Source organism: Nannospalax galili, unplaced genomic scaffold (genome assembly GCF_000622305.1).
Source record: "Nannospalax galili isolate Female #2095 unplaced genomic scaffold, S.galili_v1.0 scaffold1255, whole genome shotgun sequence".
Lineage (NCBI taxonomy): Eukaryota > Metazoa > Chordata > Mammalia > Rodentia > Spalacidae > Nannospalax > Nannospalax galili.
Genome location: NW_008336359.1, coordinates 135,634 through 154,212, shown reverse-complemented (window position 1 = coordinate 154,212; position 18,579 = coordinate 135,634). Strand labels below are relative to the sequence as shown.

The 18,579-nt window shown below is 39.1% G+C and overlaps 1 protein-coding gene across 7 annotated transcripts in view; it reads right to left on the bottom strand.

The window, feature by feature from the left end:
* Positions 1-1,377: 1,377 nt before the first annotated feature.
* Positions 1,378-18,579, bottom strand: part of Musk (muscle associated receptor tyrosine kinase) — a 113,096-nt gene continuing 95,894 nt past the window's right edge. For 2 of the 7 annotated variants that reach the window (XM_008831108.1, XM_008831107.1), the window contains 5 exons: positions 18,364-18,387; positions 7,731-7,929; positions 6,670-6,861; positions 5,158-5,306; positions 1,388-2,070 (listed from right to left, as the gene is read on the bottom strand). In XM_008831108.1, the coding sequence (XP_008829330.1) occupies positions 1,388-2,070; positions 5,158-5,306; positions 6,670-6,861; positions 7,731-7,929; positions 18,364-18,387 (1,247 nt within the window). Of the gene's footprint in view, positions 2,071-5,157; positions 5,307-6,669; positions 6,862-7,730; positions 7,930-18,363; positions 18,388-18,579 lie in introns of all 7 variants that reach the window. The other 5 variants (XM_008831112.2, XM_008831113.2, XM_008831109.1 and 2 more) reach the window with 3 other exon arrangements.

The window sequence follows — 18,579 nt, the reverse complement described above, 5'->3', positions numbered from 1 at the left end:
CAAGCAAGCTAGCACACAGTAGACTGCTATTTTCTCTCCTGTCCATTTGTTTCTAAGGAGAATTGAGATTCACGTTATATCAGGAATAAACTCATCACTTATGTCAGAAATATATAGCCTTATATTATAGATAGTAAGCAATATATATATGGGGTGGTCTCCACTGAGAAATCTTAAACATTGGGGATTTGAGTCTAAACAATTAAGTAACAGGATAGTACAGTCTCCTACACAGAATTTAATAAGCACAATATTAGTGTATGTATTCTATGACCAACTAATTGGCTTCTAAAGGAAAAAAAAATATTAGAATGCACAACAGCTTTGCTTGTCAAACAGCTTGGAACTATAGAGCATCTTTCGAAAGCTAATATCATACACCATGTTTCACAATATTTGGTGGCATGTGGCACAGAATTAGTGGATGGCAAATTTGAAATGTGTGGTTTCAAAACCACACAGAAGAAAAAGGTGTCAAGGAGCCCATTGACTGTTGCTTTGCACATTGTTATTTCTACCAGGGTGTTCATTGCCTAGATGAAGTAAAAGAGAGACAAAAAAAAAAAAAAAAAAAACCTCAAAAAGGACAAAAAAAGTCAGAAGACACAAAGAGGACAGCAAAGGAAAATGTGCCAATATTGTTTTCAAAGAAAAGGCAGATTATTGTTATGAAATATTTTTTCAGAAAAACAGTGGAAACGAAATAAGCAAATTATATTCATAACAAGTGCACACAAAGGGAGAATTTCTGATGGAGAACAGAGACAGAAAAGGGAGCTTAGAAGCCCGGTGAGCACAAAGCCTTCCAGATTTCCCATTTTATTTCTCAAAAATCTATCAGTGAGATAGTCACACAACTCTAGAATGCAAATATGTAATCATGCATTCAAGAAAGAAATATGATAGCAAACCCTAACATGTATCTTTGGGTAATGGCAGGATGGTTTCCCTCTTTTTAGTTTTCTGTTCTTTACCTAAATATCTTACATAGACACAGTAGTTTTGTAATAGACAAGATGGACATTGATTCACACTGAAGCTGACAATCTGGCTTTGGATTCAAACTGAGCATAACACTCACTCTCTTGTCTCCCAAGGACAGTCCATCCTGCATAATGTGCATTACAAACTTTTCCCATAAGGGTGAAGTTAGCAGCTGTCATGTGATAGGTTTCCTAGCCTGTGTCTTCTAATCACTTATTTCAGTGTGATCCCTCTGCCCCATGCGTTCTGCACTGTCAGTTTTTCCTGAGAAACAAGCAACCCACTCCTGATGACTATCTTTAAACTCTTTCGTCTCTGATCTTTTGGGGCCTCTGCTGTAGGATTCCTCAGGCTCACAGACTCTGAAAAGAGACTGCAAGGTATTATTTAAGCGTCTTTGATCTTAGACACCCACGATTCCCTCTGCCCTCTCACACATGCGTTCTAGAATTCGGTGGATACTAGGGAAACTGGGTCTGTCCGCAGGCAGTTTGCTCCAACACAGACGCATGAGATTATACAGTTCCAACGGGCAGTTCTCAGGGCAGGAGAGGATGTTGCCATCTCGCACGTAGTAGATGACCTCCTCATGAGCCATCCCATAGTAGGGCTGCAGGCCGTAGGAGAAAATCTCCCAGAGGACCACACCATAGGCCCACACATCTGACTCGGTGGTATAGCGGTTGTAGAATATGGATTCCGGAGGCATCCATCGGATGGGGATGGCGTCGTTTTCGTTAGCTTTGTAGTAGTCTGCCGAGTAGATGTTCCTGGAGAGGCCGAAGTCTGCAATTTTCACCACCATATTCTCGCCTACCAGACAGTTTCTGGTGGCTAGATCCCGGTGGACAAACTTGCGTTCAGAGAGGTAGGCCATGCCGGCTGCCACCTGCCTGGCAATGCAGAGCTGTTCTGCACAAGAGAGGGGTGGGGGTCCAGGGCTGGACACCTGAGCCCTCATGGACAGGTCGCTATGGCTGAGGCTGCACACGGTGTGAGGGGACATGCTACGGAGAAACTCATTAAGGTCACCATAGGCCATGTATTCAAAGAGCAGACACATGGGCTTTCCCACGGCACACACACCTGCAACCAAAACAGTATCTTGGTTAGACAGGATCTTAAAATTCCACAGGGAAAGAACAGTCCAAAAACAAATGAGTAGATCAGAAAGTATGGGGTCCCACTTTCTATGGACAGCCATCAGTCAAACTCTGACCCCCACTTCTTTGCTTAAACATCCCTGTTACCTTTAAAAATTTAGTGTATCTGTCTCTTCTTACTGTGTCTCAATTCCTGACCCTTTTTTCCTCCATTCCAAATTTCCCTTCTGTCTTCTTTTCACACAGCACTTACCACCCTATTTGACACAGATCTATTTATTAGAGATGTTCCCCCAACATCTTTTGACTTTGGATGGAGAGATTATGTGAATAGTTGGGTAGACAGAAAACCTCATGCCTGTTCCAAGCCATGGCTTTACTTTAGTGTCACGTATTCAACAAATCCTCTCCTCATCCCTCTGCTGTTTCCTCAACTGTCCGAGCAGCAAGAGCCACTACTAATGACTCTTATTGTTTAGAAATTCCACATCTTTTTTTTTTTTTAAAAAAATATTTTGGTATTTTTATTTTATGTGTACAAGTGTATTGCCTATATGTATGTGAGTGCACCTGTGTCATGCAGCGCCACAGAGGTCAGAAGAGGGCTTTGGATTCTCCTTGAATTGGAGTTAAAGACGGTTCATAGCCTCCATGTGGGTGCTGGGAATCGAACCCGGGTCCTCAGCAAGCGCAGTCAGTGCTCTTAACTGCTGAGCCATCTCTCCAGTCCCACATCTCTTTTTCTTATTTTTATCTTTTCCAAGTTATAATTAGGAAACCGGTATACATTGGAATTTCAATTAAAAGGATTTCAATAAATTTTAAAAACACATGTTCTGGGACTGGAGAGAAGGCTCAGAGGTTACAAGCACTGGCTGCTCTTGTAGAGGACCCAGGTTCTGTTCCTAGCACCCATGCGTCTGTTAACAGCTGTCTGTAACTCCAGTTCCAAGGGATACAACACCCTCTTCTGGTCTCCTTGGGCATTGCATGACATGGTTGCACTTACATACATGCAGGCAATACGTTCATACACATTAAACAAAATAACAAATAATAAATAAAATATTAAAAAACATATTCAACAAGAGCTTGATAGTCTAAATTAAAACTGTATTCTATTGGAAGTGAATTTTATGAACTTTTTAAATGCCCCATCTTTTTTGCATGGAATTAACTTTTAAGAAACTGTGAACTAGGGCTGGAGAGATGGCTCAGTGGTTAAGAACACTGCCTGCTCTTGCAGGGGACCTGGGTTTGTTTCCAGTACCTGCATAGCAGCTAAAAACTGTCTTTGGAACTCCAGTTCCAAGGGATCCAATGCCCTCTTCTGGCCTCTGTGAGTACTGCATGCATATGGTGCACTTGCAGGCAAAACACTCATAAAACACATAAATAAATAAATAAATAAATAAATAAATAAATAAATAAATAATAAAAATAAAAAAGAAGAAACTGAAACCAGTGGAACTATACACAAGAATCATTGCTGCTTATGTATAGTTAAATAAAAACAGATCCTGAGTTTATCGAATGTGGAAATGGAATTCAGATATAGTAAGTGGTAATAAAAATCCAGTTCCTGTTGGGCAACAAAAATGAAACTAACTTATCCTAATGGTGTACAAACACGCTACCACAATGATGACAAATTAGCAAGTTGTAGCTAGTGAGTTTGAATCCATCCCAGGAACCCAAGATACTCTGTAAAATTGCAAATGTATAGATGAATGCAGAATCAACATTTTAAAGAGCAATACGAATTAATTTGCAACAAGAAAGTATCTTAAGGGTCTAAGAGATGGCTCAGTAGTTAAGAGCACTTGCTGCTTTTGCAGAGAACCCGGGTTTGGTTCCCAGCACCCACATGGCAGCTAACAACCATCTGTACCTCCAGTTCCAGGGGATCTGCAATCCTTTTCTGCCTTCTGCAGGCACCAGGTATGTGTTGTACTGTACCTCCCTACATGCATGTAAAACAGTTATACACATAAAATAAATACATCTTTAAAAAGAAAGTATCTCAACTTGTTGCTCATTGAAGGTCATTGGCAAAGGCTTTCAAGTCATACAAAATTCAAAACGTAAGACTAATATCTCTCCTTAGTATGTATTTTAAGCTTTATTGCTGTATTTTCTGAGCCTGATAGATATCTAGACAAATACAGAAGGACGAATCTGGCTTTCTTCACGCATCATCAACATTTCTTGATATTCTAGCTTACAACACTTGAGGGAATGTTTAAGACAAAACTCACAAATAAAACACCTCAGTTAAAATTCATTGTTAGTGTGGCTTTATGAGAATTGAGTTTGAGGTGGCCATAAACATCTAGGAAGCTATAGACAGTTTATATCTTCAGGTTAGAAGAGAAAGATGGTTAGAGGTTTTCACTTTCTTTTGAGTTATCAAGATGTTGGGTAGGGCATGACGTGGCCCAAGAAGAGGTGTATGAAAGACAAGCAGAGAGTGGGAAAGATGGAGGCAGGGTCCCAGGGCACACTGAATTTTGGAGGGGAGCTAGAGACAGGACTGTGGAAGAGAAGCCCTTGGATAAGATTGAAAGACCATCCATGCTGATGAGTTGGTCATGTTAGAGTCTTCTCATTTGACATACTACATGTAACATCTGAATGTTCACCTTTTAAAAATACTTCTATTGATACCTAGGACCCTATAATGATTTAAATCATAATATTCTAGTTAAGGAAGAAATAAAATTAACAAGTGAAATACATGTATTTTCAGACATTAGTAAATTCTGTAGTGCAAAGGAATATTCTTCATGTGGGGGATACTTGATAAATACTATAACCAGGGAGAGGGAGCAAAGACAGAGAAAGCCTGAAATGATGGCTTTATAGAGGGGTATCTGTGAACATGGCATGTCCTGAAGATTTGGGATACAGTAAGCCTTGGGGAGTAGGTGAAAGGTCTAAACTTGGAAGGAACAAACATCACACTGACCATGGACTAAAACGAAAGGACAGACAAGTAAAAGAGAAAGGAAGAAAAGCTTAGAAAACCTGTCTTCTGAGGAACGATTTTTCTTCACTGATATTTCCATACCTAAGAGTTTCACAATGTTTGGGTTGTCAAATTCTGCCATGAGGGCTGCTTCCCTCTGGAAGCCTGCTTGCATGTCCGCTGAGGCCTCTTCTTTGAGCATCTTCACTGCCACCATGGTGAAAGGTTCATAGGGAAGTAAGCCTGGAGCCCTGAGAGATAAGCCAAAGATCAGGAAAATTCTACTATACTTACATCCACTCACATTTATATAATCCCCCCCACACACAGCCTTTTTTTTAGAGCCACAAAACCAAAGGAAGATGGCGACAGCGAGTCACACTTATAACACCTGCATTCCAACGAATAAACCCACTTGGATTATTCTCAGAAAAGACTAAGTTTGAAAATGCACTATTTGCCAATTAGAGAGACCTAATAGGTCTCTCATTGCCATTGCTATCCCTTAACCTTCAGCCAGAATCTAAATTCCTTGAAGGCAGAGACTGTGAATGGCTTCCTTGTCTTCACGCCGCCCCCACCCTCACCCCAGCCTAAAGCCGCACCTTACAAATTCTGGTTCACAATAAGTGTTTTTGTGAAATTTTTCGTATAACCTTAATATCAGGACCACACTAGGTGGAAGTAGGTCTGTGTCTTGTTCAAGGTCAACAGTGACATTTGACAAATCCAAGTCCACATTGTGTGGTCCAGCAGTGTGTCTGTGGCACTACAGAGGGCAGTCTATTCTATTTTACAACAAAAGGGAAGAAATGAGCTAATATTGGCTGCAACATACGACCTTTCAAAAAGTATCATTTTTAGTTATGAGTGTGCATAGGTGTTTGTTTATGGGTACATGCAGGTGAGTATGGGTGTCTATCAGGCCAGAGGCATTGAATCTCCCTGTCTCTGAGTCATAGGCAGGTATGAGCTGCTTTGCGTAGGTATTGCAAACAGAATTCAGGTCCTTTGCAAGAGCAATAAGCACTCTTAACCACTGAGTCTTCTCTCTTGCCCCTATGTGGTCTTCTTAAACTCTCTGCTTTTTGAATTTTCACATTTTTTCTTTCTACTTGTTATTCAATGAATGTCTATGTAATGTCTACACAAGTCAAAATCTGAGTTCTTGAATTAAAACGCTAATTCAAGATGAACTTAAAGTGGAGAGTGCATCACTAGAAAATTGAAAGATAAGTAAATTGGAGTCATTACTAAAAGCAATGTAAGAAATAATGGCTTAAATGTATGGAAAATTAGTTTCTGGAAAGGAAATATGATTAAATTACAAATAAGTTGTGATAAATTTTTTTTGCAAATGAAGCTATATTTGGATTTCTTATAAATTAATTTAACTGCAGTAAAATATATTCTTTCTAGGTATATTCCTATTTTCTAATAAAAAAGGAAAATAAGATTTAAAGTATGCAATACAAATAAGTTAGTGATATAACTAACTAATCTGATAAGAGCCATTTTAAGCAGTAGCTATACATCAGGCTAATGATCTGGTAACTTTTCAAATGCAGTAAATTTCAACAGAGAAATGATTACTTTTTCCACAGTTAACTTTACCTTGCTTGAAAGACCCTTCCAAATGCTCCCTCTCCGATGTCTCTGACATATTCAATGTTATTCCTGGGATACTCCAGGCTGAGCAACTTGGGATTCAGGAGGAGGGGCATCCTCTGATACATGGGGTTGGGATGGAGCCTGTCCAGTAGGAGCTCAGAAGGCAAAGTGGTGAGGGTCACAGCTGCTGACTCTCTGTAGAAACACAGACAAGATCAACCACTTTTGCACCAAGACCTAGATCCTTAAAGCTATTCAGAAGTGCAGAAAGACATTATACTAAGGTGGCCAAAGATTCTTAGGTTTGAAAACAATGAAGTACTATGTTTGAACTCTGGTCAAAAGGCACATTTTCTCAGGAATTTTGTCACTTTATATTGGCAGTGTCAATGGTGTAGAGAGAGAAAAGAAGATGCTGGAGTAGCTGTTTTCATCCAAATAATTGTTTGTGTTCTATCTGTCAGGAAAAACTGATGTTGGTACATGTGGCACTAAAATATTTTATTATTTTTATTGAATGTGTATGTGTGTATTGCCTGCATGAATGTAAGTGAACTCACGTCATGAAATGCCTGTGGAGGTCAGAGAGGGTGTCAAATCCCCTGGAACAGGAGTTACAGATGGTTGTTAGCCACCATATGGGTGCTGGGAACTGACTCTGGGTCCTCTGCAAGAGCAGCTGGTGCTCTTAACCACTGAGCCATCTCCCCAGTCCCGCATGTGACATTTTAAAAGATCAAGGTAAGCGTGTATATTTTTGTTTGTTTTCTTGAGAAAGGGTCCCCCATAGCCCTAGCTATAACTTGTTTTAGCCCATAACTAAAACTTGCTATGTAGATCGGACTGTCTTTGAACTCACAGAGATTGGCCTGCCTCACCCTTCCAAGTGCTGGGATTAAAGGAGCATGACATCATGCTGGCTGGGATTCCAATTTTAAAGCGGGAGTATGATGCTATTAAAACAATGGTGGTGACACGTATTTAACTTCTTAGCCTCGATTCACATATTAAATATGTAGGTTTGAAGGCATGACTTTGTTCATTAGCCTCAACTAGAACCTCACCGTTGCTTATTTTTCCATTCTTTTCTTCTTCGACAGCAGTAAAGAGTGGTGACGGTAAGCAGTGCAAACACAGCAAAGCTGGACATGATGGAGATGATGACGGTCATCGGGTATGTGGGCGAGACAACGAAGGAAGAGGAGGAAGAAGACAAGTTTGGAATGTCCACGCTTGGCTTGGAGGACGTTATTGACGGGAATGCTGCAAGTAAACAGTAATTCTTTTCATTCCTTCTCAAATAGCTAAAAAGCAATTTTTATATTCAAGCCATCAGTAACAATGCTAAAACTATATCAAGTTCTCCCTCGCTGTATAGTTAGAAAGTCCAATATGAAAACTCCAGTAAGGTTCATTAGCAAGGAAGGTGAGACCCAGAGAGGAAACATTATTTTCCAGTAGTAACGTAGATCCTGAGTTTAGGCTCTTATAATGTGTCATATTGCCTTTGACAGAACTGGGGAAATTGTGCAAAAAAAAAAGTTTTCATGTAATGAGACTGAAAGTTGAGACTGTCAGAGCTGAACTTATATATACATTTATTATAGGTTTACAAACAATAAACTAATGGAAGAAGATGAAAAATGGAACTACAAATGAGCAGAAGTTAATTCATCTAAAACTTTAACTGTTGTCAAACTCCAATGCCAAAGGCCAGTGTGATTTAAAAACAAGTAACGTCCATATGAATGTGGGAAACTGACAGATGCCATACTCTGTCATTGTGTTTGCAGTGACCAAAGTCCACAGTGTACCCATTAAAACAACCCTTATTACTAATACTTTGAATCCTTTTGATAGGCTGAGTAGAGACAAGGCATGGAAACCAAATATTTTATAACACAGCCAGGAAGAATGTTTTGACAGCAAAGAATGAACTTTGTAGCCTAAAAAGAATAAACCCATCATTCTTGAGAAAGACTGACAGGTGTGGTCTATGCCATGGCACAAATATAAATGTCAATAAGCTTCAGAAGCATAAATTCTGAAGCTTTGATTTCTGACCAAAATGCATTTAATGACAGATCAAATAAAATCCAACAGGACTTTCTGAGCACAATATTGTATAACTGTAATAATTCAACTGCAAACCTAAAAATTTACAGCCAATTTTGGAAGAGATGCATCTTAGCTCAGGAAATTTTTATTGAATATGTCCATGCTGTTGTAATGAAATGCTTCTTCTAAGTATATGGTTATTAAATAAATAATTTAAAAAATCCAACAGGACTATTAAGAAAAAGGAAAACCTATAACTTTTGATTACAAAATTAAAGTATCCATGGTTATAGACTAGAAAACAGAAATCTTAACAGTATGTCTGACATTTGACCAAAACTGTATTCATCGATAAACTTATCATTTTATCTTCTTCCATTAGATATAAAAAGGTGACTGGAATTCTTAAGACTTTAGACAAGAAACAACTACAGCAAAAAGAAAAGAAAAGAAAAGAAAAGAAAAGAAAAGAAAAGAAAATAGGGTACAGTGACACCCACATGCAGCAGACTTAGTAAGTTAGAATCACACACCACGAATGATGTAATTGAAAAGAAAGCTCAATTCTGTCTTATAAATATTTATTACATGGTTTAATGTGTGAAAATTTAATTTTAAAAAGAAAATGGAGAAATTAGAAACAGAAATTAAGAAAGAGTGGTTATTTCAATAGATTTACAGGTTAATAAAAATAGTATATAATTATGTAATTGCATTTTAAAATATTCAGAAAAGTGACAGAAACACATTAGTTATCAAATTTGAAGACTGAAAGAATGTGAATATAAGCAAGAAATTACTGTAAAAATCATTGTAGAATCATAAATATATTCTTTTAGACTTGAGAGAGGCAAAGTTTCCATATTTTAATAATACGTTTCATTTAGGGAAAATATTTCAAATTCTTTCAGGAAGTTATAGTACTAATATACAACCTGGCAATATCCACATAAAAGATAAAGGTATGCATCATCACACAGAGGAGATTTAGAAGTTCCTAAATGAACAATTGGCAATTGTCTCCAATATAAATAGAATAATTGTTTCGTAAATAGGAATATATTAATATATCATATAACAAAGTTAAAAAAAACACCTTTATTTCAACAGGAGTCTAATGTCATTGAAAAAGGACCTTTTAAAAAGTGATAGTTATAAGAGGTGCCCTGACTTCATAGTGGGCATATCTAACCACCAGTAGCTGAGCAAATGAAAACCTTTGTTAAATCAGGGACCCAATCCAAAGTCATTGAAACACAGCTCAACTCACATGAAAGCAGATGGTTTAAGGGGTACATAGGTATGGTTTCCTAGGAGCAGGTACAGTGACCAGCCCTGACTATCAATGGTTAAGCAAGTGATTTCAAACTGTGGAGGCTTAGTTTGGTCACTGCTATGACTCAGAAGGCACTTGGGACAGGAAGACCATCAACACAGCAGTAAACATCTGTGCTGGACTGGTGATGGATGTCCCATCAAGCCACAGTGGTGTGGTCTTAGATTTCCCAGGTTCCCCTAGGACTCACTTGAAAACTGGCTGGGATTCTTTTGGGACTAAGTTACTCCTAGTTTTTCAACCCAAGATGAGGAAGTAAGCCTTAAAACAGTGAGCTGTATTTCCTGCTCTGAATCAATTACACAAAATTATAGGAGCAATTATTAAAGTACATGGATAGATGTCCATTTTTGCATCTGGACTTTACAGAGCTGTTCATGCCATATGAAACATGTGAGAAAATACAATATACATTTTTAAGTTGGTAGTGTATTCTCATCAGTAAGTATAAGGGCAATTTTTCTCATAAGTATCAGAAAATAGGACCAGAGAGATGGTTCAGTTTATAAAGTGTTTTCTGCACAAGCATGAGGACCAGGGTTTGGAGTTCCAGCACCCATGTAGAAAGCCTGGCAAAGTCAAACTGGTGCTGACCTGGAACCTCATCCCTACTGCCTAGCTTTCATACTGATGGAAGGTGTTATGCATGCTACTGGAGGAGAAAAGTAGTCATCAGTCTTTCTCAGCTGTGAACTGCATGGGCAACAATAATGACCAGCCTGGCAAGGTATGTCCACTGGGGCAACAGTGGTACGAATGTCATGAGAAAAACCAAGAAGTTTCTGGGTGGCTCTAAGGCGTGCTCCACTAGATGGAGCCCATACCTGGCACCACTATGGAGGCCAGGAACCTGTGGCTAGAGAGGTCATAGAGCCTAGGGGAGAACCTGCTACTATTATTCTGCTAAGTGAACACAGTGCCAAACCGAGTCATAATTATTTGTCATTACACTCATAGATTACTGCGCCTCTCAACCGTCATCAGAAAATCTTTTTACAATAGAAGGTGATTAACACAAAGACCCACAACTGGTCACAGTGCAGACAACAAGAGACTGCAGAGTGCTCAGCCCTAAATGGAACATCTACATCATACCTCCTCCTCCCAAAGCTCAGGGATAATCACTGAAGAAGGAGCGGAAAGATTCTAAGAGTAAGAGGTGGTGAATAAATATAGTGAAACAGTATTTTCCAGATACAACAGGGCGCTGGCACATATGAACTCACAGTGGTTGTAACGACAAGCACAAGCACAAGCCAGACAAGACCCCACCATGGCGTGGGGAGGTGGGCATGAAGTCCTATCCCTAGATGAGGAGCTATTGACAACTGACAGCTGCTGGGAGAGGGAGAATCAGCTTCCTCTAAGAGTGTGACTGACCTCTGGTGGGTCAAGCATGCTCCAGTGTATGACTACACAAATGGGCAGCACAAATTGGACTCAATAGTTAAAAAATGAAACAAAACAAACAACAACAAAAACCCAAAGACACAGAATTGGGTGGGTAGGAGAGCAAGGGTGGATTTCAGAGGAGTTGGAGGAGGAGGGTGAGCATGTTCAAAATACGTCGTAGGGCTGGAGAGGTGGCTCAGCGGTTAAAAGCACTGAGTGCTCTTCGAGAGGACTCGGGTTTGATTCCCAGCACCCACATGGCAGCTACGTACTGTCCTTAACTCCAGTTCCAGGGGAACCCGATACCCTCTTCTGACCTCTGCGGCATTGCACGACACGGGTGCACACACATACATTCAGGCAATACACTCATACACATAAAATAAAAATAATAAATAAAATATTTAAAAAATACATTGCATGCAATTCCCAAAGAATGAATAAAAATTTTGGAAAAGCTGGGGATGAGTAACACATACATGTGACCCCAGTGCTGGGAGAATGGGGGTAACAGACACAGATGGATCCCTAGAGCTCACTGGCCATCTAAACCACCAATCCATGAATACCAGGTTCAGAGAGAGACCCTGTCTCAATAAATAAAGTAAAGAGCAATAGAGGCAGACACCTGCCATCAATCTCTGGCCTTTACACACACAGGCATGGGAGTGCACATCTGCACACACATGCATACACTATATCCCCCCCCAAAATAAAATAAATTTCAATGCTGTGTTTAAAAAAATGCATGAGAACTCAAATTTCTTTTTTTAATGCAAAAAGTTACATAGTTTGACCAGCAAATTTGTTATGTGGATTTAAACATTCCTTTTATTAAAAAAGTTTTATGTGTATGAGTATATTGCTTGCATGTATGTAAGACCACCCACATCATGCAATGCCTTCAGAGGTCAGAAGAAGGCATTGGATCCCTTTCAACTGGAGTTATGGATGGTTGTTAGCCACCATGTGGGTGCTGGGAATTGAACCCCAGTGCTCGTAACCACTGAGCCATCTCTCCAGCCCCTGAACATTTCTTTCTTTCAGGTAATTCTGTTGTGATTCCTGGATTATTGCTTCTGACCCCTAGGAAGAACAGGAGGCTCCTAAAAAGGGCAACAGTGGTTCAGGTCTAGGCACTCTGGGTGAATTTTCTGAAGCAAATTTAAGTTAGACATAAATAATGGAGAGGCAATATCAATAGAGCGTTGCTATTGTATGAGCATTTGTGCCCTCCAAAAGCCATCTGTGATTTGTGCTCTTATAAAAGGGGTTTAAGAGATCTCCCCATCCCTTCTGCCACATAAGTTACAGTTATGTCTACAGTCTATGACAACTATGTCTAACGTCCTCACAGTCAGTCTTCAGAACTGTAAGAAATAAAATACTGTGTCTTTTGTTACAGTATCCTAAACAGACCAAAACAAAGGTGCATGTGTGAGGGTGTGTGTAAGGGGATAAAGAGAGTGGGCTGGAGTCAGGGTGAGGAGATGGTCCTATGTGAAGAAGACATAACATCAAGCTGTTGTGGTGCTTCTCCAGGAGTACAGCTAACAGTTTCATTGTCTGATTGGGAATTTCCGCAGGTAAGGTGGAAGATACCAGGTTTGGGTCATAAGGGGCCTTGCACACCAATCTAAGTGATTCGGCCTTTGTCCTGCAGTGAATGCAGAAAGCCACAGGAGGATTTTAAGCAGTGCAGCACTTCGTCAGCTTTGTGCATTAGGAAGATGCCTCAGCTGCAACCCTGCCTTCCCTGGAGTCACCATTCCTGTCCTGGCTGAACTCAGGTGACAAACATGGCCTCCTAAATAAGGAATTGCAAAGAAACGTCTGATAGACACCATTATATACAATTTCTACTGCACAGACACCACAGATAAAATCTAAAAGCATCTATTTAAATAGGTAGAAAGAACAAATTACGAGAACAAATAACCAGCTACTTTTAACGACTCACTTTCTAAATTAGAAGCTAAAAGAGTGAAACCATACATACAGACTATGGAGAGAAGAGAACCATCACTCAAGATTTTCATATCTGGCTATTTCACCTCCATTACTGAGGTGAGAAGACTATTGGATGATATTTACCTCCTCAAGGACTCATCCCAGACCTCTTCTGAGGAAACATACAAGGCATTTCTTAACTAAAGAACAAATGAATCAGAAAGAGATGCCAAAATATGAATAAGGCATGGCAATAAATAAATGTATCTAAATGGACAATAATTAAATGGCTGGGAATTTTGTCTAATTCTTTAAATTAGAATTAGAGAGGGATGGAGGAGAGAGGGGGAGGGAAATAGTCAGTCTGCAAGGGGAAACCCAGTAATGCTTGGGAAATAAAGAGCAAGACAAAAGCATTCTGAGGATGTCACTGGAGAGTCTGAAAGTTCCACGAGGGGCAGAATGAAGGATATATAGGAAAAGCTAGTGTCTGGCTAACACTGAGCATTGGAAAAATGATAAGTAGATAAAAATAAGTAAAAAGAAAAGAGGAAACAAAAGCAAAAGTAATAAAACCTGTGAAAATGGTAAGGATAAAATTAATTAAATCAATTATATATAAGATATGAATGGGGGGCTGGATGTGGTGGTGCACGCCTTTAATCCCAGCACTTGGGAGGCAGAGGCAGGCAGATCTCTGTGAGTTCAAGGCCAGCCTGGTCTACATAGTGAGTTCCAGGAAAGCTGGGGCTACATGGTAGACCTTGTCTCAAAAAAGACCAAAAAAAAAAAAATGAATGGGATAAATTCTCCTGTTAAATGAAAAATGAGTGCCAGATTGGAGTAAATCCAGGTATACACTGTAAGAAAATAAAACTACTAAAACAGAGACAGAGATTCCAGATAAAAATATAAAGATTACTAATACTAATGCCAGAAATTTAATGTTGACTTTCAATAGAATGAAAGACATTTTTCCAATAGTAAAAGAGAAGAAGAGAAAAAGTCATGAGTCACTGTGCCTGACAACACATAGTATCCAAATATCTAAAGCAAAACTTATAAATGCAAGAAGAATTAGATAATAATCATGAGTTAGGTTGATCTAGTGAAAATTCAGTCATAAACCAAATCAATTAAATCCATAAACCACATAGAGATTATTTGTACGTGAATATGTGTGTGTGTGTGTGTGTGTGTGTGTGTGTGTGTGTGTGTGTGTGTGTGTAGACCAGAAGCCACCTTCAGGTGTCATTCCTCAGGGGCCATCTGAATTGTTTTTTAAGACAGGGTCTCTCACTGTGACCTGGGGTCCACTGATCAGGCTAAGATGACTGGCCAGTGAGCCCTAGGAATCCTCTGTCTCTGCCTCTCCAGCACTGGGTTTGGAAGTGTACATGGGTGCTGGAAATTGAACTAAGGTCCTCAGCCAGCACTTTTCTGATTGAGATATGCCTCCAGCCCCTATTGAAAGAGAGCTATTATGATTATGTGATTATCAGGCAACTAATTGAGTAATTTTTATGCTAATAAAAGAACAACTATCACAGAAAACAATTGTGTTATAATTCTCATCAGATCATGTTCTGTGTACTGTGTTCAGCTTGAACATTCCTCCATCTCCCATACAGTCAGGGGAGGGTAAATATGGAGGTGAGGGGTTTAGAATTCAGGTTACAAAAGAAAAAGTTGAAAGTTGGTACTATTTAATATGAAAAGGAAGAAACTATCAGGAGACAGAGAGAGAAAGAGAGAGAGAGAGACAGACAGACAGAGACAGAGACTAACTATATCTGGGTGTCTGGCTCCCAACACATATAAAGGCTGTGCTGTAGACGATGGGTGAAAGGAGTAGACAAAAGACCAGTTGACAGAAGTTACAGAGGACCAGTGTTTAGTTAAATGTGTCTAAGTGTTCTAACAATTAATATAAATTAATATAATGAATTCAAAAGGAGAAAAGCAATGTCTTCAGAGACCCTCTAGGAAAGATTCTTCCATTGTGGGAAGGTTTGGATGAAAGAACTGTTGAAATTGTTCCAGTCCAAAGTTTCTATGAATTTGTGACTTCACCACCACCACAAAATGACCCAAGTAGCATTTCAAATGATAAAATAATAATTCACAAATATAGTCTGTCTGTCTGTCTGTCTGTCTCTCTCCCTCTCTCTCTCCATTTGTGGACAAAATAGTAATATCATTATGGAAAATGAATTTTAGAAACAAAGCATATATTTATCTAATGCTGAAAAAAAGATTGTCAGGTTGCCCAGGTGACTTGAAATTGTGATCGTTTTTGTCATCTGGATCTTCTCCTGAATAGTTAATTATAACAGATTATGAAAAGCACCTGGTATCTATTTAAGAATGAATCAGTTGATCAGGTAAGCTTTACTGTACATGAATAAAGCTTAGAAATTTAAATAATGATAACAGAGACATGTCCGCCAGGCATAACAACTAAGAAACTGAACTCTGAAGAGAGAGCCAGACTTAAACAGATTTGGGCTTGAATACTGGCTTAACCTCACTCTTGTTGGGTCACCTTGGGGAAGTTGGTTAATCTGTTTCTCAAGTTAACTAGCACGCATAATGGAATACATTCATGGCACCTAGCATCATAAAGCTGTCGGGGGGACTTGAAGGAGATAATGTACCTAGCACACTGATTAGTCTGCCTGGATCTGGGTGCATGGTCATTCACTCTGCAATTATATGAATGGTGAGAGCAAAGATGGAGGGGAAGAAAGACTTGAAGAGAAAGAGCTCACCATTACCAGAACAAGGCAGACTCTACTTCTGTTCTATAGAAGTTTTCAGACAGAAGACAGACTTGCTGCTGAGTGTATCTGTAAAGTATGTGAAATCCCACAGAAGATACCACAGTATGCTTAGCAGAGGATAATGTAAATACGGCAAGGTATGATGTGCCCAAGAAGAATTTCATATAAAAAGAAATAAAATTTAAAAGCCTCAGAAACTACTGACACTCTAGCTCCCATATTTGAGCCAGGAGAAGATGAACATCAATTAAAAAAAAATTCTTCCACTGTTTCCCCAAAGTGGACTGCATCTGATCTTTGGAGTTCAGTAAGAAATCATAAAATAGGGCTGATGAGTTGGCACTGTGGCTAAAAGGTGCTTGCTACCAAGTCTGATGACCTGAGTTCCATCCTTGGGACCCATGTGGTAGATGAAGAGAACTATGCCCACAAGTTGTCCTCTAACCTCCACTTGTAACCCCCCACACTAAATAAATGTAATAAAAAATTTTAAAAAGAAATTATAAAGCAAGGAATTTATGAGGGCTTGACACACTCCCAGAAAATATGGTGCTTAATAAGGGTGTTTTCTTTACTCAATTACTAATATACCAGAAGAGCTAAAGTCAATTTCTTTAGTATTACTTGTATTTAACTCAGAGAGCACAGATATGCTCTACCATGTATACAGGGGAAATGATCCACTTCTTATATTTGGACTTCTTTTCTTACATGTAGCAAAGATTTCATAAAACTGTTTTTAAAGATAAAAAAATTGGGGCTGAAGAAATGTCTCCGCTCTTGCAGAGGACAGGGGTTCGATTCCTAGGACCCACATGGCAACTAACAACCATCCATAACTCTAGTTCCAGGGGATCCAATGCCTTCTTCTGGCCTCTGTGGGCATTGCATAACATGGGTGCACTGACACACATACAGGCAATATGCTCATACATAAAAAATAAAAATAATAAAAATTCAAAAAAAAATAAGGAAATTAATTATTGTAGTTAGTTTATGCTGCTCAGAATTTCTTTCTAGTTGCTGCAAAGGGCAAGAACTTGGATACTTTTGTGATATTCATTGCTTTTTGTCCAACTGAAGATTAAAGATCCACAGTTTTCATTAACAACCCCAGGTGAACATGTGACAGAATAAGTGAATGATCAAAGGATAATAAAGACCAAGGCAATCAATTAAACATCCAACCAAAGCAAACTGATTGCTTATACGACAAAGACACCCCACACCCACTTTTCATTATTCCAGTCTGGGAACAGCCACCTGAAAGGCTTCCAGAATCCTAGCTTTTCTTTCTTTTTTCTCTTCCTCTTGTTCCTCGGCTATTGTCTAGCCGCTCTTGTTGGGCATCTCTCCATTGGGAGCAGCGGCATTCTTTCTCTTCAGACTAAGTCTTACTGGTAAAGTCACATCCTGGCACTTAACTAAGGGACGATGGGAAGTAAATGGACCACCAGTCTTGGAACAATCAAACCTGAGGCTGACAACAAAAACACTCCAGTTGATTATCTCTTACAAAGAAAAATAGAAACTCATCCAATTCTATAGATAAAAATGTTGGGGAAAAGTGAGATTCCAATGGTATCCTAAGACTTTTCCTCCTTGTTACTGGTAGTATGATTAATTTTAGAATTGATATCCTTTTTTTGAAAAAGTGAGATTACAGGCAATTCATTTTCCCTTTCAACATTTTTCCTGTTCCTGTTGATAAAAGGCTCTACAGTTAACGTGGAATACTAATATGAAAATTCAAAAACTAAAAACAAACAAAAAATGCAGCTATCCTTCAGGAAAAAAGACTGGTCACAAATGAAGATCACGCTCAGTGGGAAAGACAGTATTTGTTTTCATCCATAAATAGCACAAAATCATGAATGCAAAAATCAAAATGCTACATTTCAAGTTGACATATTTTGCACACATCTAAGGCATAAAACTGGCTAACCATCTTGAGGTGGGCGATACTGTTTTTTCTGTTCACTAAGTTTCGCGTTCTCCACATCTTACTTAGAAGCTATAAGCTGAGGGGGTCGATGATCCTCCTCGTGTTCTGCTCGGGGTGAGTGTGGTGAAGAGTCTTGGTACATTCTGTTCCGGACTTGAAGTAGAATGTAAATATACATGCACGAATCCAGTTACAGACACGTAAGATTTCAAGGCACAAACAAAATCACTTACTTGTTATGTTCTCTTTTTTATAATCTGAGGGGGAAAGGATAAAAATTGGTTTTAAGTGAGCATCGAGATATCTCCTATATGCTGTGAGTGAGTGCTAAGAAATGCAACTTTCAGCTTTTTAATGTACAACCGGAAAACATTCTCTGCATCGGAATGTGAAGACAGTTTGAAATTAAACCGGCAGTTCGGGTTAACAACATAGTTCCGTACAAACGA